The sequence below is a fragment of the Stegastes partitus genome, unplaced genomic scaffold (genome assembly GCF_000690725.1).
Source record: "Stegastes partitus isolate 25-593 unplaced genomic scaffold, Stegastes_partitus-1.0.2 Scaffold1097, whole genome shotgun sequence".
NCBI classification, from domain to species: domain Eukaryota; kingdom Metazoa; phylum Chordata; class Actinopteri; family Pomacentridae; genus Stegastes; species Stegastes partitus.
Genome location: NW_007578828.1, coordinates 207,922 through 231,866, shown reverse-complemented (window position 1 = coordinate 231,866; position 23,945 = coordinate 207,922). Strand labels below are relative to the sequence as shown.

Genomic DNA, 23,945 nt, shown 5'->3' with positions numbered 1-23,945 from the left:
TAAGGTGTAGAGATGATGGATGGATGGATGTATTTCCTAATCAGCTGTTTAGTTGTTCAAATTGTCTGGACTCTTTTTTTGGAGGAACTCGTAGCTGTGCTGCAGTTCTGATGCGTTCTGCAGACAGAACCGTGCTGGCATGTCCAAAGCATTTCTGCATTCTCAGATTTACTCCACGAGGAACATCACTGGTCTTGTTCACCACATTTTCTTCTATTTTTATAAAAACATTCACCCACTGGCGGAGGTGTAAATGTTTTTCCCAGAACCACCTCCTACAGACAGATGCAGACGTGTTTGTGAGTCTGCTCTGGGTTAAATGTCAAACGTCTGAGTTTTACACCTGACATCATCGCAGAGTTTAAACGTTCCTCATTACACGGTAAAACTCCAGCGTATGTGTTGATTGAAGGCCAATTTGAATGCCAGCCAGTAAATTGCAACGGGCATTAGCGGCGGGTCAGACGGGTCATGAGGCTCGATTCACAATCACCCACAGCTAATTACTGCACACAGAGAAATATGAACTCTTTATGGCAGAATAACTAACGCACTGGATGGCTAACCAATGCTAATAAGACAAACTGCTTGCTTTACCTTTATCGCCGTCGTTTGATATCTTGCGTAGGTCGATGAAGTGGGTTCCTATGGCAACGTCGTTGACCTTATCAGAGTCTCTTATCTGGACTTTTAGCCTCTTGCAGAGCGGAGGGAAGAGCTCGGTGAAGACGACCTGCTCGTTCCAGATCGGTTCATAGCTGCTCTTCTGGACTGAAGTCTTTCCCTGGAGACACATGACGGAACAAAACTGAAGTCGCAGACGTGGAAAATACAAATATGGTCCTCACGGTGGCAGAGATAACTGCTTCAAGTCTGTGTTCATATGTTTTCAGGTTTATAAACTGAAAGAGTTTCTGTTCTCTGTAGTTGTTTCTTACGCTCAAAACTGGCTCAGAGGAGATTCTTTTATTTTAAAGCATGTTCAGTGTAATAGATGAAACAAACTCAAGCAGATATCTGTCAAAGTCGTTCTACTACTAAATGTCCTCTGTGTGTAGCAGCTAAACCCTTATCCGCTGAAGAGGGAGTTTCAGACAGTAAAGAGAGAGAGAATAAGGGCTGAGTGCTGGTTCCAATAAAATCCCTTTTATGGAACAATCTCTTCACAGCCACTATGAATGATGACACCACAGGAGTACTGATGTCTGCAGGTCAAACCCTCTTTAATGCTGATGTGGGTCAGTGTCGTACAGACGCTAATAAACGTCAACCTTTTGTTGAACACGTGGCCACTATCCATCTACAGCCGTATATGTTGAACAAGTTGTCTCCAATCAGTGAATCATTAACGGGGATTTAATGATGCTGAAGCAATTAAAGCAGCTTTTAAACAAGACCTACCAACTTCATCCCCTCCTCCTTCACCTCTCGTTATCCTTCTGTTTTATTTCCCTTTAATATTAGTGGGTATTTATAGATGGTAGAAATGCTTTGTGAGAATGGCTTGATGCTGATTTACATTCTTAAAAACTTTACAACAAGCTTTTCTAAAACTTTGGCTGCTCAGTGGTGCTAAAATATTTAGCACAGGGATAAAATCTTAATGGCTGTCTAAACAAACGGTGCCTGGTGCTCCTCTATAGATATAGTTTGTCTTACTTTCACTATTTGAGCCCCTTTAGACCTCCTACAGATATCCACACTTGTACACAATGTCAGGAACGGTTCCTGGTGGAGGATTGCCAACTGAAGAAAGAGCAGCAGGGAGCAGGATGTGCAGGAAGCTACCTTCTGCCCAGCAAACTGCACTTGAACGTAGGGGTCCACCAGGTCTCTGTTCTCTCCTATAAAGGCCTTTTTCACATTAGCCATGATGCTGGTGTTCATTTTGGGAAGCCCCTCGGCGCGGTAGATCTTCACATAAAACCTGGCCCACTGCCGCTCTGCTGGGATTCCCTCTGGGAGCAGCAGGTTTCTGGAAGACACACAGCAGAACAGTAAACAGAAAGAAGTTAGTGAGTGCATCTGAGAAAAGCAGAATGTAAGAATGTTTGTACACATGTTGCAGTACTCACCCTTCTATGTCGTCCTCATCCGTCTCGTTGGCCTTGTGCGGGGTCTTGATGTTGTCGCCCTTCCCAACCACGGCGATGTCACACTTGATGTACCCTTTGCACCCCGCTGTGATGTCATCAGGGTCAGACAGGATGGCCCACTTGTGGTAGAACTGATGTTCTGGGATCAAACAGGCAGTCGGTCAACCAACACGGCAAACTGAAGAGAAGCTGTATGGTCATGTTTACACAGAGAGTGGTTCTGGTGTAAAATGTTCTTTATTTTAAAATATGAAACTGCACACAGGAGCAGTTTTTATTGTTTTCTCATTGGAGCTACAGCTTGTAGTTTACCAGGCTGAGAGTAAACAGTCCCGACGTCCATCTTGAAGGTTCCCACCAAGGTCCCGCTCCGGAGAAGGTTTTTAGAATGAATAACCTAATTAGACAGAAATTAAAATTAGATAGATAGATAGATAGATAGATGATAATGTCTTCTAGATTTTACATGAGGAAGTTCTGTTCTTAGATCATTAAATGTTCTAATTAATGCAATAACCAGCAACATCTTTAAAAGTCTTTTTACACTTTTCCTCATAAAGTGTCGGCTGTATTAATATCTCATCAGTGCCATTAAGTATTAAGGAGTAATCTGGGTTTTAATGTAAGGCTGGTGTTTTAACAGCCTGTGTAGTAGAACTCCACACAACACGAGGAGGGCGTCGGTTTGTGCAGCCGCCCTGCAGCGTGAACACTTTGTGCTCCGCATTACTCACCGACAGTTTGATGATCTTGTCGAACATGACATCAGGAGGGACGTGGAAGTCAAACACGAAATACTGCAGAGAGAAGAGAAGAAGATTTTCCATTAAAGCGTGTTGACTTACGGTGAACACTTCCTCCTTGAAGATTCGCTCTGGGAGTAAAACGCACCGATTGTTTGGAGATAACTTTAAAGTCCAGAAAATATCAATATAGAGTTTAACGTCTGAGCTGCGGGACAGATAAGAAGTGGTGACCTTCACATTAGCTCTGCAGGAGATCAGCTGCCTTCATCTGGTCTTAAATTTAGAGAATAAAGTTTCACTGGGAGCCACAAAACAGAGCCACGGTTCTGTTGAAACATGTATTATTTTGGTAAAACACAGCTCCAGTGCTTCCAGCTTTAAATCCGCAGTTTCTGTGCTCTAGGTGTCAACGTAAAGCTACACTGCAGGTTGTGTGAACCTCGTCCTAAACGAGGCTACAGACTGAAGCGAGTGGGCTGAACAGAGACGTTCACGACGTCACTCTGGTTCTGTTTGTGTCTCTTGTATGATTTTGCTGTTTGAGTTTGTCATTTTGCATTTTCTTCCTAGTATTTACCCTTAGCTTTAAATCTCTCAACAACACACCTGTATTTGGTTTATGCTGGAGACAAAGCGAGGTTTTCTTTACCAAAGCTTCCTCCTACTCAATAATAAAGTCCTTTTCCTGGCATCGATGTATTTGTGTTTGTGAGACTGTCATTGCTGCAGTCTCAAGGTGGACCTGCTCAGCCGTGGTGAAGGCTGCTTATTTACATATAAAAACATCATGCAAACAAGGCAAAAAAACAAACAAAACAAAAACAACTTATTAGCAGCAAAAGCAGGATCCTTAACATCCCCGCTTTGACTTTGAATTTTTAAAAAAAAAAAGTTGAAAAAGTCTCTTCAAACAGATGCTAAGTGTCCATACGGTGTGATCTTAACACACAAGTACAATTCAGGCTATAACATAAATAAAACTTAAGACCTGGAAGAAAAAGTGGTGACATATATTATGGAGTAGTGAGAGTGCCAAATTACAAAAATAAATCAATAAAAGAATAAAAAATGAAAGTGGAAATAAAAAGAAAAAATATAACATTGATTAATTTATATTATTATTTTATTTTTAAAATTTATTTTTAAAATTTATTTTTAATCATTTTTATTTTTTAATTTTATTTCATTTTAAAAAAAATATTTTTAAAGTTATTTTTCTTAATTTTTTTGCTTTTAAAACATTTAATTTAAAGCTTTAAAAGCAAAAAAAGAGAAAAAGTCGTTTTAAATTAAATGTCACTTTAAAAGCAAAAAAAGCGAAAAATAATTTAAAAAATAACTTGAAAATAATTTTAAAAATAAAAAAAATGATAAAAGATAATTTAAATAAATAAATAAATAATAATAATTAACTTTTTTTTTTTTTTTTTTTTTTTTTTTTCCCTTTTTTTTTTTTTTTATTCTTTTGTCAGTTTATTTTTGTAATTTGGCACTCTCACTACTTCATAATATACTGTATTATGGTAAGTCTTATTTTTTATTTTTTTATTTTTTTAATCTTTCAAACCTGAAACAAATCAAAACATGTGAAATGTGATATTGAACAGCAACTCTCCTGATAATGGCACTCTTCCAGTATAACCAGTGACCCTCTACAGACCAGAGATGATTCAGTTTTCCCTCAGCAGCTGATTCCAGATGATCATTCCTGAGCAGTGTGACAGCAGCTGAGATGTGAGCAGAGAGCTGAAGGACTGTTATTCTGATCAATCCTGTCTCCACTCTGTCTGTCGACTGGGGCCTTTCAGCGAGACAGAAGAATCGATTACAGACAAACTGTCACTTCTGCTACCTGTGGGGCTCAACAAAGAGGCTGAGCGCTGCGTGAGCTGGTGCTGATTCTAACGGGTTCTCTGCTGTTCAGGAACACTCTCACCAAGAACGCTCTGGTTCAGACAACAACCATCTGCAGTGTTTTAAAGTCAGTGAAGAATTACTGAATGATATTATCACAGAGAAGCCCGGCAGCCTCTGGGTTCTACTTTGTCAGGGTTGACTGATGTCTTCTGCTTCCACCGGTCCTGCCTTTTCACTGCGACCCACAAACACGACAAAACGCTGCTTTAAAACCAAAACAATGAGCCCAAAGAAGGTAAAACGCTCTACAGAGCTGAGGAGAACTCTAATTGATGGATAATTAGTTGATAATTACGTGTGGATTCAAAACTATAACATAATCCTGTGATCCATGACGACGCTCAATAAGCTAAATGAACAATCAATAAGCAATCAATCTCTCTGAGGTTATGACAAGTTCAAATGAAATTATGTTCAACCAACAAACTACGCTGAGTTTGTGAAATTAGCCTTTACAGTTAAATGTATTTTTAATTACTTAATGATTGGTGCATAAACAGAAGTCTTCAAGTTGATTACTTGTAAAATGAAGCTGGACCAACTCATGTTTTTACATTATTTTAAATGGTTTCCTAAAAACCTGTCGGACAGCAAGGTTTAGGATTGTTAAGGGTCGGATTATTGAGTCACGACTGTCAGCTTAGGCAACCAAGCTGTAACACTACACAAGTTGAACAACGTTTTATGGACAAACAACATGAGGGATGAGGTGAAGCTGGCATTCAGAGGAAACAAAGCTGAAAAGGTCTCGCCTCGTTGTAGTACGGGCAGTTGGTCGACTCCTTCATAGACGTGTACTTCTTGTCGTCTCCGATCTCCACGCACACCACCGGGTCCATGTTGAGGCCGATGAGCTGTCGGGCCTCGATCACCGTGATGCTGATCTGATGGGAGACGTTAACACATCAGATCCTACCGGGAACCTTCAACAAGCTGACTTTCCTCCAACGCTGTCATCATAAATCATTCAACTTACTGCACGATAATTACCCCGAAGACAAGTCTAAGAAAAACTATCCCAACTAATGACTCCAAGTGTTGGGGGGCTTTTGTCTGACTGCACTATTTCAGCGTGAGATTGTCCTCTGACATCTCCCCGGGCTGAAGCAACGCAGCACTCGATGGACAAACTAGAAACAAGCTGAAGGTTTCTGCATCCAAGCAGCATCCCTCTGGTTTAATTAGGCTTTGAATGATGAAGAGGAACAGAGGGAAGCAAAGAGGGAGCGCAGCCCCGCGATTACAACAAGGTTTCACTCTGGTGTGCACAAGTGTTCATGTTTGAAATTAAATAGACCATGAAAGTAGGCCAAGGGCTAGCGCTGGAGCTACGCTGTGCTGTGTTCTCATTGATTTATCGTGAATGCAGTGAGAGCAGGCAAACAGCCACGACGGCAGTGAAAACCAGGATGCATGTCTGCACTTTGATGTCTGCAAAAAATTAAACAAAGTGTGAAATTAGTGAGCAGCATGTGATCGCCTGTGGACAGAAAAGAGCTAGCTGTGCTAAGCTAACGGACCTTTTGCTAACAGAGGGAACAGGCAGAGGTGTTAATGTTGTCGTGTAACTGTGGGCAAGAACATGGAAACGAATACTGCACAAAATGTCATGAAGTGTATGGTTGGAGTCAGAAGATGATTAATTCAGCTTCGTATAAAGACAGAAGGAAAGGGGAATATGTGGCTTGTCTCCTTTTTAAAGACGATTATGGGATGTATTTCTTTGATAGCAACAGTTTTTCCCACCGTACGGCATTTTCTTCTTTCATTTTCTGTATAAATTAAATAAACAAGATGCAGCATGCTAATTAGTGAGTCTGAAGCTCACAACTAGGAGGACTTTAGAACTTTAGAAGGCTAGCCGTTTCCACCTCCCACCAGAGTTTATGCTAAGCTAAGCTAATCACCTCCAGCTCCCCTTCTTTAAAGCTTTAAAGTCCTCCTAATTATGAGTCCAAAGTTGAAAATTAGGAGGACTTTAGAACTTTAAAGAAGGCTAGCCGTTTTCACCTCCTACCAGTGTTTATGCTAAGCTAAGCTAATCATACACACCTGGTAATCCACCGGTCGTCCAGAGCTCGGCTCCATCTTGATATCTGGCTTTGACCTAAAGAAACGTGACACAATCAGTGATTTTCCTGCAGTGGATTAGCAAACAGAGCAATGAAATGGGAAAAAATGTCAAATTTTTCTGACTCCAGCTTCTTAAATGTGAATATTTTTCTAGTTTCTTTCCTTTTCTGTATCAGAAAACTGAATATCTTTGTGTTGTGAACGAAATAAGACATCATAAGACGTCATCTTGGGCTGTTTGAAACATTTTTCACCATTTTCTGACATTTTATCAACCAAACAACTACGACAAAATAATCAACAGATAATTTAACAACGAGAACAATCGTTCGTTTGAGGCCTGGTGGGTCTCCTGGGCTCCATCGGTGGACAACGGAGGAAGCATGTGTGCTTCAGCCTACTTCTGAGTTTGAATCTCAGATGAATACGAGATTTTTCAAGCTGTAAGTTTAAATGTAGAAGAACACAGTATGAGATTGTGCAGTCAGCTTCAGTTGATTAGAATCCTCCACTGAGATCTCCTCGTTTGTTAACTGGGAAAACACCTTCAGATTACTGCAGACATTTTGCAGAATCCGGGCAGCTTGAATTCAAAACACAGGCCGTACGTCTTTGTTACTCGTAGGCCCGCCTCCACAGAAGCTGGGTCAAACCTATTCAGCAGCAGCGACCTGAAGAAACCGCCTTTGAAGGAACTGCTTGCAAAGGACTCTGGGCCCTTCAGGGTTTTCCCTTTTCAAGTAATTGGAACCAACACAGTCTTTTTTCTCTGGTCACGAAACCAGAAGTAATCGCATCGCATTAGACAGCATTTTATGACGGACTTTCTGGTTCCTCTCCGGGTGTGTTTGGGTTCTGTCTCTGCTGCGTGTGCATGTGTTATCTGTATATAACCTCTTGTTGGACACGTTGGTGGTGACGGCGGTGACCGAGGCCAAAGAGATGGTGTCTGGGTCCAGCGTGCCGGCGAGACGCATCGCTTTCCTGTCCAGGTCCTCCATGTCCAGGACTGCCGGCTCATCTGCTCAAACATCAAGCACAACACCGATTAGAGAGGAACATCTTCAGGCCTCTGGTGTTTTTAGTTTAAAAATTCCACCACTTTTAAACCCACACGTGAATAAATAATTCAGCAGCTTCTAATCTGAATCGCACTTTTGTCCAAGATTCAAACAAAAATGAACAAAGTCATGAACGAGGCCCTGCGCCGTGTGATGCTTTACCTCCTTTCTTGTGGTCGTCTTTAGAGCTCTTGATCTTGCCGAGCTTCATGGCTGAGAAGACCCCCTTCCCTGCTCTGGTGACGAAACAGTGAGAATGAGAGGAGATAAGAGGGAGGTGATATCAGGAAGGTGACCAGTTTCACACTTGTCTTGTAAAGTTTGCTCTCCATCAGGAGGCACGTTTAATAAGAAACTGGTTAACATTAAACGCTGAACTTGGCTTTGTGTGCATTCCTAAAGTGCAACTCAACACCATCCATATATCGTGGACATCTCTGTGCCTCGGCTGGACATTTAATTCCAGTTGATTTAATCCCCCCCCCCCATCACCACCAACCAATTCTCCAGACCCTCAATCACAAAACAAGAGTATCCGATGTCTCCACATTGATATTATCTGGATCACGTATCACCGCGGCAACAAAGGGCTCGTGATGTCATCAGCGGGTCGACAAATGAGGGGCCTTAATAATTAAAAATGAGTGTGACCGTCCAATTTGCTGCGGATATGGATACATGTCAGGAAATTAATGAATAGGAGGGTTTTCCTTTTGTTTCCTCGAGCATTCAGAGTCGAGTGTATCAGAGTTCACGTCTGCTCTGATCTCGTCTCCATTCTTCTGAAGCAACCTTCAACCCCGACTCATGGAATATGGAAAACTCCGTGACGGCATCTCGGCTGACAGGTTCACGGCTAAGTGACACTGCGTTTTGAGATTAACAATCTAGACTGAATGGGAGGAATAAAGACTCACAAAATGTTGGGAAACATCTCTTCAAATATACTCAGAAACTTCCTCCCATCATGTAACAGCAAATAAAGGACGTTTGGTTTCTCAGCGTACATCTGGTCTAAAGAGCAAAGTCTGACCACTTTAATCCCACCTGGTAGGCTGAATTAACAGATCTGCATCCAAAACCATCATCTACTTACAAAAAAAATGACCAATCAATCAATTAGAATAAACAGACAATCATCAATTAAGTCAAGAAACGTCATGTCTGTGAGTGTTGGCTGGAGCTTGAGACCAACTGATTGACTGAAAAAACTATTTGATAATGAAAATGACTTTCATCCATAGCTGACCCCAAGTTCAGACGCTCCAGTAATCCAACCCATTTCTTTGTCTCTCTAGGATTTAACTATAAGCTGCCAGACGAACACACACACACACACACACACACACACACACACACTCATTCCAACACAATGTTTGTAAAGTGTTCTCCATACGTACCATATGAAAGACACCACAGAGAGGTCAGATCCCCTTAAATCCACCCCAAGCTCGGTCCTATTCTAAACTATATCTCCACGTGCTTCACCTGCCAGGTGCAGGTTGGAGCAGACCAGCCAGGCAGGTGTCAGCTGGACAGATGAATGGATGGTTCAGGGCAGAGAGGAGGGAAGGGAGGTGGAGAGACCAGGTTGGAGATACAAAGAGAGGAGGAGGAGGAGGAGGATGAGGGGAAGGATGGAGGGGTTGGACTCGGCACCAATAAAGACGACCTGTGTTGTACTTTTGTGTTTTCGCTTTATTCTAACTGCAAGTAATTTGGTTTGTAAAGGCTCCAAGAAATGTTTACAGGGAAATTACTGCCATCAGTACTGGAGCTCCACATGTAGCCGGAGCATAAAAAACCCCAAAACTATAGATTCCTGGTCAGCTTATTAAAATAAAACAAATCTTACTAAGTGTGGGAATAAGCAAAAACAAGTTTATTGTTTCTGAAGTAGGTAAAACTGCCACCAGAAGAAAACCAAACAGGTCTAACCAGACAGACAAGACCTTTAAAAACATGCTAAATGTCCTGCATGATTTACAATATAGAGATATTTAAAAGTCATACTCCAACACTTGACTCCTAAATAATTAATGAACCCTAAAACGAACGCTGTGCCTTGAAGGAAGCACATTATTTATCACTGAATGCACAACAGGACACACACAACACGGCGTTATGAGTCACGGCACACAGCACCACTGAGTCCAAACAAACGCTGGACTTGCCATGAAGCTGAACAATCCAGAACATAAACCCGGATCAGCAACCATCTGCGACTCTCCCTTCATCACAGAAACTGACTTCTACTCTATTAAAATCATGTTCTGTTTCCTTGTGCTGTTCCTAAATGATCCAAACAACTGATATTTTGTGATCTAACACCTCCATCGTTGAGGTCTTTTTAGGGCCAGAGACCTGAAACTACCTGCTGAAGGTCAGGGTTTGGGCTTTACTGCAGTGTAGGAGGGACAGGTAGGACATCAGTGGGGAAAGAGAAAGACTGGTTGAAATGCAAACATCTAACAAATGCCACGCTACTTCCTGGGAGTCAACATTTGCATGGATGTATATGTCAGGAAAACACACAGTACACAACAGAAGTGAGTGTGTGATATCGCCTCAATGTCAAATGATACAGAACTGTAATTAGATTACTATTAAGTTGAAAAGTTGGATAATTCATCTGAAAAAAATGAAAAAATGAAGGTATAGATTTATATAAAATACAAAGCCAGCAGTACAAACAGAATGCAGTACACCTGTTGTTGTTAGGGTTCAAATGTTGTCTTCTTCAATGCTTTATGCACTTTTCATACATTATGGCAACACAAAGTGCTTTACAGCATTTATGTTGATTTCTGAAGAAGGACGCGACCGTCCTCGGCATGCAGGACGTCACATTTGCTGAGAGATGCCCCGTCATATATTCTTTCAGCTGCTCTTTACTGAAGGCGTTGTGTTTTTCTACCTTTCTTTTTATAAAACACCGTTCTATTGGATTGAAGTCAGGCAACATACATGCAGAAAAATTCCTCTTCTGGTTGATTAATGGTATCAACTGGACCTGCTTGAGTTCCTTGAAGAACATGAACACCTGAGTTTGGGTTTCAAGGACAAAAGACATTCATTTGAAGACAACAATGTCCAGATGTTGGCCTGCAAGGAGGACAGATGGTTTGAGAGAGGGGTGAAAGAAGCCATCTATGTCCACCTGGAAAGACCATCCCTCTGCAGAGGTGGAGGTCTGAGGCATCACCTCTCACCTGTTCAGTCCTAAGATCTCTCCCCAGGAAGATGAACCCACATCCACACCTAGCCACAGAGACCCTAATGAACCCCACTGTGTCAGGGGGAGCACTAACGACTCACATAACGAGGGGGAGGAGCAACAAACCACCAACTGAAACCCAAACTCAGGTGTTAATGTCTCCTTCAGGATATCAGTATGTGGAGCTCCCCACTAGTCAGTCAGAGCTGATGGAGCCTCTTGGATGAAGGTGGAACGTCTTCAAGGAACTCAAGCAGTTGTTATGATTAGTGTACCAGAAGAACCAGGACCTGGAGGACTGAGAACCTTCACAGACATCCTCCTCTTCTGTTAAACTTCTGCAGACTGAGAGTCGTCTAGTCTGTCAGCATTTTGGTTTGTCCACAGGTGTTCACGGTGCGTCTATAAATGTCTTCTGCCCAACACCTTCTGCACAGATACAATCCAGTATCGGCCCGTTGTTACCTCTGGGCTTCACTGTCGGGACCATGCCTTCACAGTGGGAGTCCTGACCATGTTCATGCCAGTTACACTAGACTAGAAATGCCAATCACGGGTTGTTTTAGGGGTTTCTACCTTGTGATCACGTGTTTCCACTTTTGTTCTTGAGTTTTTCACTTTCCAGTACGGTTTTACCAAAGAATTTAGTTCTGATTGTTTGGGATTATTTGACATTTAAGTGATATTGCAGAACATCTGTTGTAGTATACTGTACGTTGGTCAGGTTGTTGAACACACCAAAGGACCGATGCTAGCATTTTATTGGTGAGGACACTCTGCCATATAAAGAGAGGAGAGTCATTGGGAAAAAACAGGAACAAAGCCATCAAACATTTTACTTACTTGTCTTTGGTTCTCTTCATTCTGTTTTCCTTCCCTTTGCTGAGCCAAGCAGAAGTAAACAAACAAACATCAGAGACAAAAGCTTTCAGTAGGAGTCTGAGTTCACAATGAGATGAACCTCGAAAGGTTTTCACGCTTTTTGACAAAAACAAGCCGTCCCTCAGTCCTGATTTAATGATGAAACGTAACCTTGAAAGACTTCAGTTGGAGGCAAAGAAAGTTCACAGCTGGGCTTTCCAATTAGATTAATAGAAATATGCAAATGTAGAGTCTCCAAGCAAAGCTCACAAAATGTCAAACTTTATAAGAAAACAGAGAGTTGTTGAGAAGCTGAAGATGACGGCTTTTATTGTCTCGCTCTTTGATCTGAAGTGCAGACCGTGATTACACCGGCGACAGCACACGCCAACCAAACACGCGAATCAACACCTTGAAAGTGATTCAGGATTTGTAGAAACACCGAGCTCACTAATGCATGAGAAGCACAGCTGTTGCATGTTTAAAAAGAAGCAGAGAAACATATGTACGCGCAGGCTTGAAGGGAGAGCCGTGCTGTACGTCTGGCGGTTATTGTGTGCAAATCAATAATACATGAAAGCATGAATAAATTGTCTCGTTACAGATGTAAATTGCGGCAAAGATGAATGATCTAAGTGATGCAGAATTATTGGCTGACAGCTTTATTTCCATCTTCTGTGTCTGTATATATTATCCTGGCGGTTAATGTGCATGTGCAGCGGTGGGAGAAGGAGCAGAGGGACGAGAGCTGCAATTAACTCAGAGCGCCGGCTTTGAACTCCGTATCGCTGTTGTATCACTGCTGTGACTGATGTGCTGCAAATATTGTCCCCTTTTATCTGCTGCACTGACAGCATGAGAAACCCCTTCAAGTTCTGAACTCTCCACATAACAGACACGCTACAGGCTGATCGCACTGCAGCTGTATGTTTCAGCCATGACAGGCCGGCTTTGATGCATGTTTATCTGCTTTGTGCTAATCAGCTCTCACCTTATCTTCCTTTTAAATGATAAAGGTGGATCTACTGCTATTCATGAGTGACAAAAAAAACGTCATTACTCCCATAGAAACGTATGATATTCATTTCTATGCAGACGACACAATCTTGTACGTATGTGATTTTTCTTAAATTTGATCCATGTCTCGATGTAGTCTGTCTTCTGCAGACATTTTTTACATAACCTCTGACTGCTACAAAGCAAACTTGTCATGGTTTTGAGTTTCTGGCATCAGCTTGTGCTTTTATTCATCATTACTTCCTGTTTTATTTTGTATGTCAGTTGCATCATGTGTACTTCCTACATTACTAAAACCACTGAGCAGACAAACTGTATGCAGAAAATGAATTACTGTATTGGTATATTTAATCAATGAAATTAATTTCATTTAGACTAGACTAAAAACTAAACTGATTTATCCTTCATTATTGGACAGCGTCAAACCCATTGTTGTATTTCTTGAGCATCATTTTTAAATGAAGTTTAAAGTTTAGAAGCTCTAAAGGGCAGCTGTCATGTTCGGACGATGCAGCTGCAACTGAGAAGTAAAATAAATATATGAACTCACACGATTGGCAGTTTTCTTCCAGAATTCCTCTTTTGCATCATCAGATGTTTAGATCCTTCATAGCTCTCTGCTGTGACAACCTGTTTCTATTTTGTGAGATCTATTTTGTGCAGAAGAAGAGTCACATGACATCCTCTTTTATTGGAGTAAACAGAATCAGCTGTGTAAACAAACACAGCTGATAACCGCCATCATTAAACCTGTTACCTCTGGTTAGAGTTTGGGTTTGGTTGAAGCAGCTAACTCAAAGAAATCCTGGTTATGTCAAACTTTGTAGTGCAGCCATCTGATTGTCTTTGTGTCAAGATTTTCAGCCATTTCTGTTCCCAGTTTGTCTTCCTGTCATTAGTTTCATTGTGTGTGACTGTTTTCTTTGTACCTCACCCTGTTCTCCATGTGGACAAGTTCCACCAGTGCTCTCCTGAGCGATCGCTGTGTTTCATTCTTTGTCCCTGTAAGTGTTTAATTTTCTACTACTTCTACTTTCTAATGCCAGCAGATGATTTCTGGAGCTGCTCAGTGATTTCTGTGTGTCTGATCTCCATCGTTTCATCTACAGGTGTGTTCAGGTGTTTCTTGATCTGGATGTAAACCAGATCACCTGATTCAGCAAAATCAGAACACTCCTGTTGTACAGTTGTTTGCAGGTTTTCAGCTTTTTCTGTGGGTTTGAAAGGCAGAAAATCCAGAAAACTGCACCATTCATCAAAACCCAGAGCTGAAAAAAACGGACGAATCGCCAGATTTATCCAAATCCTTGAACTAATTGTGTGTGACTTTGCTTTTTGGGGAAAACTAACCGAGCTTAAAACTGTGAAACATTTTTAAAATCACTTCATCAGTGCGACACTTGATGTTTTAGTGAAAAATGAGGCCACAGTGAGCAAAAACCATCCAGGAAGTGTTTGGGCTTCAGAGGGTTAAATCAGGTTTTCCCTGTCGCTGGCTTTGTGCTGACCAAGCTCGGTGATTACGGCAGCTCTCTGAGGCCGCTGATACGACATTTTAATTAACATATACTTAAATTACTGCTGGGATCGGCGACGTATTAAACTCTCCTACACAGTTTACTAGATTAATTACTGCTTTGTATGCACCGCAGAGAATTCATCTCCTGTCACTTGTTGTTTGACACGAAGGATGCTCTAACTAACTGGATGGTATGTTAGATTTATTTATACGGCTATCTTGCGCTAATACCTTTGATTTAACTCGTGCTAATGGTGTCTGATTTCTGAATTGGCTGGTTTTTATTAAACACTTAAACACTTAGGTAGAATTACACTTGTTTGCTTTGTGTGTCTTCAGAGCAAAATAATGGAATAAAACAGAGATAGAAAAAAAATAAAATAGCCCAGCAGCAATTAATAATTCACTGACATATAGCCTCCTATACGTTCTGCTCTGGGGGCTCGGCTGAATGGGACTCAATGAGATACTCTACACACTCTGCTTCTCGCTCACACACATGGATTAGATGCACATATTTCCATGCCTCCAAGATCCCTTGAACCTGAGCCAGACGAAGATCGCCTCCACCTGATAACACGGCCGGGGAATGAAGACTAAAACAGAACTCTCTGTCCCGAAACCTTATTGAACACGCTGCGGCGGCTTTTTGTTTTTTTCTCTCAACAGCCGATTCGTTTCTTTGCCGGGATTTCTGTCTCTGCAGCTCAGAGCATCAACCGCTGTTTTCACCTTTAGGCAGATCTTGTCTTTTGCAGGCGAGAACATCGATGCTGTTTGTTGTCCCTGTGATGCTGCACCGCATCGCTGATTCATTTGCCTACAAGTTAATTCACTCATCAGTGCTCGATATTCTTTCCCTGTTTATAATTTCACCCAGTTAAGGGCTTATGCAAGTTTAATGCTCCTCTGAGTGCTCTTGGCCTACATACAGCAAACAAAACAGATTTAAGAAATAATGAGTCCAGATTTTAGGTGTGTTTGTGTGTTTATCTGCTGAGTAAACACACGTCAGCCATGTTTAACGGTGTGTGTGTGTGTGTGTGTGAGTGTGTGTGTGTGTGTGTGTGTGTGAGAGGGGAAACTGAGGAAGCAAGAAAAGAAGAGAACAGGAGGCGTAGTGAGGAAACTAAAGCGGAACAAAGAGGTACGAGAATGTACATTACGCAACAACAGTCGCTGCTTTTTAAATTTTTAATAATCACTCCAAATAGAACTCTTGCATTTTTTACTCTGTTATTGCATCAACTGGGCTGGAAAAAATAAAACAACAACCTCCGGACGACACGCTTTGAACCGAGATGTTCCTCGTTTCTCGACATTTCAGGGATTCCAAAGACTCCTAAAGATAATCATTTGTGGTGAGAAGATCAGCTCCTGCGTGTCGTCGTATTAAACTCCTATCTGGGACAAACAGGTGAAGCAGAAACTAGGCTTTACCCCAAGAGGCTCGTCTTCATGTCACCGTCGTCTGCTCCCCCATCCAGGCTCGCGGCGCTGAGCAACACAAAGGGTTACGTATATTCAGAGGGTTCGCATTTACATGGCGGCAGCATCACGCAGGAACCACCGCAAATCACAGCAAAACACGACAGCAGAGCAGACGAACACAAAGCAGTCCCCGGAGAGGATACGAGAAGAAACGGGGAATGTCAAAGGATCAGAAGACAGCCGCCTCTATCGAGCGTCTGCCTCAGCACAAGGAAACAAGCAGGAAACACCCGAAGAAAAGGAAATACACATCCTTCACATAATCTAAAATCTGTATACAGGACCGACAGATAACATTTTGATTTGATTCTACAGTATTAAAGCTTTGATTTTCCATCTTTTCATAGCAGTCATCACTAATCCTTCACCAGAGCGAGACTGTGTGAAGCCTCATCTGTAGCTGGAGCGTGTCAGCAATGTTCTGATTCACTGATCTGGAGGTTTCTGCTGACAGGCGCTGAAAGTTGACAACCTGTGAGTGTGTACAGTAGCTGTGTATTCTGACGTGAGCGTCATAAGGCTGCTCCTGGTGCAGACTGGACATCGGTAGTAGCCTTACGTCAGCTCATCCGTTTGAAATTCAATCTTGTTTAAAATGACTGTGATTCAGGTTTAAAGCTCTTCTTGGAATCAGCTGTTTGCTGAGCGAATGGGTGGTCCGTTTACCTGCAGATACAGGTACGAAGTAGTAAAATCAGAGGAAAAAGTGTTCATCTAAACACCTGTAAATAATGTCTACATCAAAAATCAGCTTTTATAAAAAGGTCAGTCTTGCTTTTACAGTGTTTGACTGTAAAATTACACTATTTAAATAAAAAACCTGTCGTTAAATATCATTATTTGACAGATGTTTGATATTAACGTAGATGAAGAATTTTAAAAAATGGTAAATATTTTTTTAAACTGTCATTTTATGCTGTTTTCCTGTTTTGTTATGTTGTAGATAACACGCAGTAGAAACACAGAATAAAGTAAAAATAAATCAAAAACAGTCCAAAACTGGAACGTCCACGTCAAACGTCTAGATTTCTACGAACAGTAGTTTGTTTGCTTGACCATAAAACTTCACTGGTTTACTGTATTTAAATCACCTACAAACATCATTATTTTAAAGATATTTGTTATTATTTTCAGCCTTTTAAATGTATTATTATATTTTTATTTTCACAGTTTTCTAATGTGACACTATTTAACTGTTTTTAAATATTTTTCTGTCATCCTCGCTGCCTAATTTTCTTTTTTTGGGTCTTTTTTCTTTCTATTCTGTGCAGAACTCCAGTTATATCTTTAACTAGATGTAATTTAAATTCAACTATTCAAATATCGGCAACTGAAAAAGCATCACCTGGAACAACCGTTTTTATTCTTCTTATATAAGAGTCCTCGTGGTGTATTTTTACATTTCAGTCATACCTGCCTGAGTGAACGTGAATAATAAAGCCGATGTTGTTATGTTAGGGTCTGCATGACGTGGTAATCGTGCACACGCTGGCCAGTAGTGAGCCTGCATGAAGCACACAGATACGACCCACTGCGTATGTATGCAGGAGTGGAGCAGGTGAACTCCTGCAGACCAGAACACTAGTATGATAACAACCATGTGCCTGTGGTGGTCTGCAGAGCATAACGAGGGCTTTAAAGTAAGTAACCCGTAGAACTGAGCGTCTATCTGGCCTGCAGTGGTCACACACAGCAAAAACAAACAAAACACACACACAGAAAGAGAAATCAATACGTGTAGTGTAGCGAGGTCTCATCTGGTCGTCACTATGAAACGTGTCCGGCTCACTCAAACAAAACAGCTTGATTGTACTTTTGTTTTCACTTATCAGACTTATCAGAGAACTTCTAAAATGCACTACGAGGGCGTTTCTGTTTGTGTCTCTGAGCCTCTACATGGATCATCAGGTTCTGAGAATTCAAACACGTTTCATGCATTTTCAGCACAACTTTAGCCAAAAGTGTGGATCCAACAAGAGCACGTTCTGGTTTGTAAAGCGAGTGAAAAATCTGAAAAGCAACCTGAGGGCATCGTGTTCTGCTGACGTGTGGAACTAATGTTGGCGTGAAGCTGCCTCTGGTCAAATCTGACTGCAACGGTTTCACTTCAGACGACAAATTTGGCAGCTGACGGCGAGAAACGAGAAGCCTCCGTCTGAAATCAATGATCCCTGGCTTCAGAAAGTTTCCACTGTAATGGCTCAGATATGGGATGTTTATAGGAGAGCCTTTACCAGCGTCTGTTTCACTTTCATTCTGCAAAAATCCCAGAGAAACCATTGATTAAAGGACGTCCTCAGCATGTTCATCTTCTCCGTCAGTTACAGACTCACACTCTGGTCAGCAGTCAGAAATATTTTCTTTGGCAGTGAACGTTTGTCAGTCTGTGTTTTGGAGCTGATCATCTCTAGTCTTTGGCTGTTTTGCAGTTTTTATTTACAACTCTGGTTTATTTCTGCAGAAGGGATGAATTTCTTTCCTCCGTGGCAGCAGAACACATTACATAAGCCGTCAGGTTAAACTGTGAGGGCTCGGTTACTGTGGGAGTCTCACTATTAATGGCTCAGAAAACAGCTGTTAGACCAGCAACACACTGGCCAGCCCATAATTTAACACCTGACTGCTGTCGCTGCTGCCTCCCTCCATTCAGACAGAATATCTAATGTTGTCGAGTGTAATTCCCAGAAACAAATACCTTCGATCCTCGGCCCGGTATGGAGTCGTAAATTAGCCGTCATTATCGTTGCTAGCTGCACATGTCATACACAAGGCTTGAGGTGCTTAGCAACAGTAACTAAGAGACCGTCAATTACATCATGTCAGTGATGAGAACTGTACAAGCTGACTGATGGCAGTAAGTCAGGCATCTGTACACCTCACAGCCAGCAGCAGGCAAAGAGACTGAAACTGAAACTGGGTTTTTAGTCTTGTGTGTCCTTTGAGGCCAAAAAGAGACGGTTTGCCGCCATGTTTACGTCTGTGCTGGTCTATGGAGACTATAGATGAACGCCCCCGCTCAAAGCCTGAGTGTTTTAGATTCAGTTTATCACGGCGCTTTAAGGTTTATCACCAGTTTTAAGTCCTTTAGTCATCGTTGTTTGTTGGACGGTCAGGTTGGACCACACGACGGAAAACACCCTGGCATGTTTTAATCTATAAATGTGTTTTAGGCTTATTTACAGGTTTTTATTTGTGTGAAACAAAACAAACCAGAACAAGCTTTTAAATCTGCTGCCCCTCCACCTTTGCAAAAACCCTCTTCAAACTCTTCTAAAGTGTAAAGTATAGATGACTTGGAGGCAGAAACATCAGCCTGTAGATGTTCTGACAGATGATTATTCTGCTGGTTATGTCTCTGATCTCTGCTGATGTGTTGATTTCTGATCTCGTATCGTGATGTCTGTGTGGATGCTGTCTGTGTCAGGACACTCCTGAAAAATAGATGTTTAATCTCATTGAGCCTTTTCCTGGTTAAATAAAATAGTTGTTGGAACATTGCAGCTGCAGTGAAGCTAACATGAGAATGAGGGAGATGCTGATCAGGTTCTGGTCTGGACCCGCCCAAACACACTGTAGGAAAAGTCCAATCAGTCGATATAAAAAATACCAACAAAGTAACACAAAGACAACAAACCCTGTGTTAAGGATTCTAGATCTGTGTGTTCTCTGATGTGTCTGTTGTTGTGGACGTTCCCTCAGAGCTGCTGTGAGCAGACCCACTGACATAAAGAGCTGTGAGACCAAAGGCCTCCCATCACCTGAAGCACCGGCCACGCCGGCGCCGCCTCTGAAGACGCTGCAATCTGCCCTGATGAAGAAATGAATCACGCACTTGGCACTAAATCATAGTAAACAGTGTAAATCAACACCGCTGTGAGTAAATGATCGTTTACGGCGCTGCACAGACTGGCACAGGCTGATTGGATGCTAATGGGTCATTGCATTTTTCAATTGTGTGAATAAACAGCCATTTGCTTCTGTGAGGCGACGCAGATCAGTTTATAAAACGCCTCGACAGCAAAGACATGTTCAGCCATATTGCACTGGCGTTACAGTCGGCTCCACTGTGCAACACTATTTAATCTCCCTCTTCCTTTATTTCCAGTATTTGACGCTTGCAGATCAAATGACAGCTGGAGCCTCAAATCTTTTATCTTCACGTCTATGCGCTCCTCTGCATGCAGCTTTCACTAGCTCTGCTTTACGGGCAGTAAAACCCACGCAGAAGATGGTTTGTTAATCAGAAATAACGAAACCCCTGCAAAGCGGGCTGATTGTGGCGTCGCAGATAGCACAAAATGTTTTACCGGCGCGGCCATAAATCATCCTGCAGGCCCGGAGATGCTGTGGAGGAGGGAGGGGGAGGTGGGATGGGCAACTTTGGGTGCAATTCAGTCAGTTACGGGGGATGAAGAGAAACCGATATACCTTAATAAGCCACCTACGGTGCTTCGCAGTAAAGATATAATGGCGTTCGATCCCCACTGGAAGCTGTAATGACTACAAACACTGGTGTACGGAGCTGATGTGACCTTTAGGCTGATGTAACAGAAACAGTCAGCAGCGGCTGGAGCTCCATGGATCACGACATGAGCTGGTTCTCCTGCTCGTTTTCTGACCTCATTCGTGAATCAGGACAAAAAAAACAAACTGTAATATTCTCAGAACGCTGTAGAGTTCTGACATTATCATAGTGAAGACCAGGGACGGACAGACTCTCCACTACGATGCATTTGAATCATCAGTGAGGTGACGCTGGTGTGAAAGATCTGCATGAGAAAGGAGGTTAAACACACACCACCGCACACTCAGGTCGAAAACTCAGCAGCAGTCTTCAGGAGATATACCTCGAGGCTGAACTGCTCATGACGTTCTCCTCCTCGTCCTCCTTCTCCTCCCTGAAGGAATCAGAGTCATTCCAGGTTATCATCTCCTGCATGTTCACGCTTCATTAGCAGGACAATTAACGCTGGCTGCAGAGCGCCACAACTCAACACACAATCAAGAAAGTTTCACGCCAGAGGAAAACTCAGCAGCCTGCGATCCGGGATGGAAACGGGTCGGATGAGAAGTGGCATGTCTATTAAAGCCCTCCACAATCCCATCAGCCCGGCCGACACCAGCGTGAGGGAGATTAGATGGAGTCAGTCTGAAAGGCCTGACGTTATTGGTGTTTTCCCAGCAACTTATTGGCTTATTTTCCCCGAGACAAAAAGCCCCACGGCGCCGCTCACGAAGGCTGACTGACAGCTTGTTGCTGCCGCGGTAACAAGACGACGAAGGGAGTCGAATATATGTTGAAATATCAGGTACGACGCAGCGAATGGAGCCAAACTGGACTCATAGTCACTGAAATCATGGAACCGCAAAGATCGTAGGTCTGAAGCTCAGCCTTAAGGTCAGATGATGCCGTAAATGAGACGTGTGGAATCAGCCCGAGTGTGGCTTTGATACTCCACGCGGGTCCATTCCCAAACTGCAGGGGGCAGCGTGTCGCAAACGTACGTCTACCACAGTACTCTGACATTGTGTACATACAGTTCTGAGGGCATCCACGCTGTTTCCAAATGTAAACACAGGTCACGTATGTGATGTAAAGAACAGATTTAGTCCCAGGCAGTGATGTTTCTAAACCTTAAACCCGGTTATCGACGTCCACATGCAGACGCATCAACGGAGGATTCACAGAGCTTCACTTTGGTCGGAGGTTTTTGAAAGAATCGTTTTTAATGCCGTAAATCTGCGTTTTCATGTGAACGACAGGATGAATCGTAGAAAGACATCTTGTTTTTGTGAGATACCTGCTCCGTGTGGACGAGGCCTAAATCGTAGGAGGCGAGCTCCACCCATTCCTTTTCGTTCACGCCACGAACTGTTCGTAACACGGTTACCACGGTGATCCCTGTGTGATGAATCCTGCATTTTTCAACTTCTGCCACTAGGAGCTTCTGTTCGTCCGCCATGTTCTCCGTGTGTCTCCATCCGCATTGTTAGAAATTGTTTTTGGAGGTATGCGATGTGGAAATTTTCCACTTGAAAGGACCGCGCGAGGGGGCGTGGCGGCTAAAATGACGTTAATCAAGCATAAACCAGCTTTAGCGCGTCCACATCTGTGCATTTAACTGCATATAGACAAAGTTCCTAATATTGGCAACGACCTCGGCTGGACTCTTCATCATCTCCTCTTCTCGTTTCTCCATGTTTAGTGTCTCCTGAGAAGTTCTGTCCAGATCAATATAATCTTCCTGAACTTACTCTGCTGACAGACACAGATGAACCACGGAGCTGTTTCCTCTCCACGGCGCTCTTTACAGAGTCTGATTGACGGCTGGTTACTACCACTAATGACCTGAAGGGGGCAGAAAGTCAAACCTACGTGCAGGAGAATCGATAATCTGACGTACAGGATGATGAAACTTAGCTTTAGCTGGTTGGTGAAGATGAACTTCAGAACAACTTTCCTCCCAGTTTATTTCTCTACAGCAGCACTTTTCTTTTCTCCTTGTTGACCAAATCCAAGCCCTGGATCCGTTACGTAACACCCGTGGGTGCTCAGTAACTTAGATTAGTCAACTTTTTCTCGCTTTCCTCGGGCTGCTAATCTTGTCTTTTTTTTAAAATTTCATGCTGTAAGTCTGATTTAGACGTTCAGTACCAACAAACAAAAACACAAACATGTGCACAATAGCGTTTAGTCACACAAACATGCAGCTCTTCAGCCGCCCATTCAGCACAACGATGGGTTGAAGATAGTCTCAGAGGAAATCAATACCTCCCACGGATTATTTCATGTACTATTCAGCAAAAACACAACGATAAGAGCACAGAGGAGCAAACAGCAGCCTGGAGGGCAGAAGCTCTCATCAAGCTGGATCTACGTGACCCGGTTCAGACCTGGGATCACTTGACGGTTACTGTGAGCTAACGTACGCTGTACAAACAGAAACTTTGCCAACTATGACTTTTTCATTTTAGCTTCAGACTGTTGATGAAGCGACAGCGTTGGTCTCGTCCACACAGAACCAACGGACTCCACTGGACAAGAGTACGAGGTGTGTCAGAGCAGTTCCAGGACTGGATAAGATAGATTTCAAACCCAAACTACCAGTGTTCTCCTTCCCAGTAACCCTCCTGGAGTCTACCACCCTCCTCCAGCCTTCTCTTTACTCCTGGAAGGATTCTCCAGGATCCTCTCAGCTCCGTCCTCACAGCCATCTTCATGTCGTCCACGTCTTCTAAACGGGTCTCCTTGATGAGCCCTTGAGCTTGTGGAAGAGGAACCAACCCCACGGAGCCAGGTGGGGTGAGTAGGGAGGAGATGTTCTTCTCAGCCAGGAGCTGTGGGATGCTCAGGGCGCTGTGAGCAGGTTGTCATGGTGACGCAGCCTCCACTGGTCCTGACACAACTCTGCATCTTCTGGACGAAGCAAACGCTGCAGGACCTCTGTAGACGAGCTGGTTGATGGTCTGAAGGGGAACCTGGTAGTTTGGGTTTGAAACACTTCTTCTGTGACGCCAGTCCTGGAACTTTTCTGACACACCTGGTATAACTGAAGAAAGAAATTCTCTTTTACTTTCTGCAACACTGCCTCTTTTTAAATGTATTTATTTTTTGCCTTTATTTGACAGTGCAGTGGAGAGAGAGAGACAGGAACGTGGGGGAGGAGAATGGGGGAAGGACCTGCAGCAAAGGGCCATGAGCGGGATCTGAACCCACGGCCGCTACGTTGGGGACTGTAGCCCCTGTTCATGGGTCACCAGCTCAACCAGCTATAGCGGCGCCCCCAACACTGCCTCTTTAAAAGACAATTTCATCCAATTCAATCCATCCATCATCTATCCAAGGTGTAATCAGGGTGAAGGCAGGTTCACCTGGACAGGTAACCAGTCTATCACAGGGCTACACTTAGAGACAGACAACCAAGCACACTCACATTCACACCTACG

At 42.9% G+C, this 23,945-nt stretch overlaps 1 protein-coding gene across 2 annotated transcripts in view; it reads right to left on the bottom strand.

The window, feature by feature from the left end:
- Positions 1-23,945, bottom strand: part of otofa (otoferlin a) — a 108,417-nt gene that overhangs the window by 24,796 nt on the left and 59,676 nt on the right. Inside the window, exons 6-14 of one of the 2 annotated variants that reach the window (XM_008296053.1) lie at positions 8,056-8,129; positions 7,727-7,853; positions 6,812-6,866; positions 5,512-5,643; positions 2,831-2,893; positions 2,409-2,493; positions 2,076-2,235; positions 1,789-1,975; positions 598-784 (exon numbers count right to left, since the gene is read on the bottom strand). In XM_008296053.1, coding sequence (XP_008294275.1) covers positions 598-784; positions 1,789-1,975; positions 2,076-2,235; positions 2,409-2,493; positions 2,831-2,893; positions 5,512-5,643; positions 6,812-6,866; positions 7,727-7,853; positions 8,056-8,129 — 1,070 coding nt within the window. Of the gene's footprint in view, positions 1-597; positions 785-1,788; positions 1,976-2,075; positions 2,236-2,408; positions 2,494-2,830; positions 2,894-5,511; positions 5,644-6,811; positions 6,867-7,726; positions 7,854-8,055; positions 8,130-23,945 lie in introns of those variants that run through there. The other variant, XM_008296054.1, reaches the window with a different exon arrangement.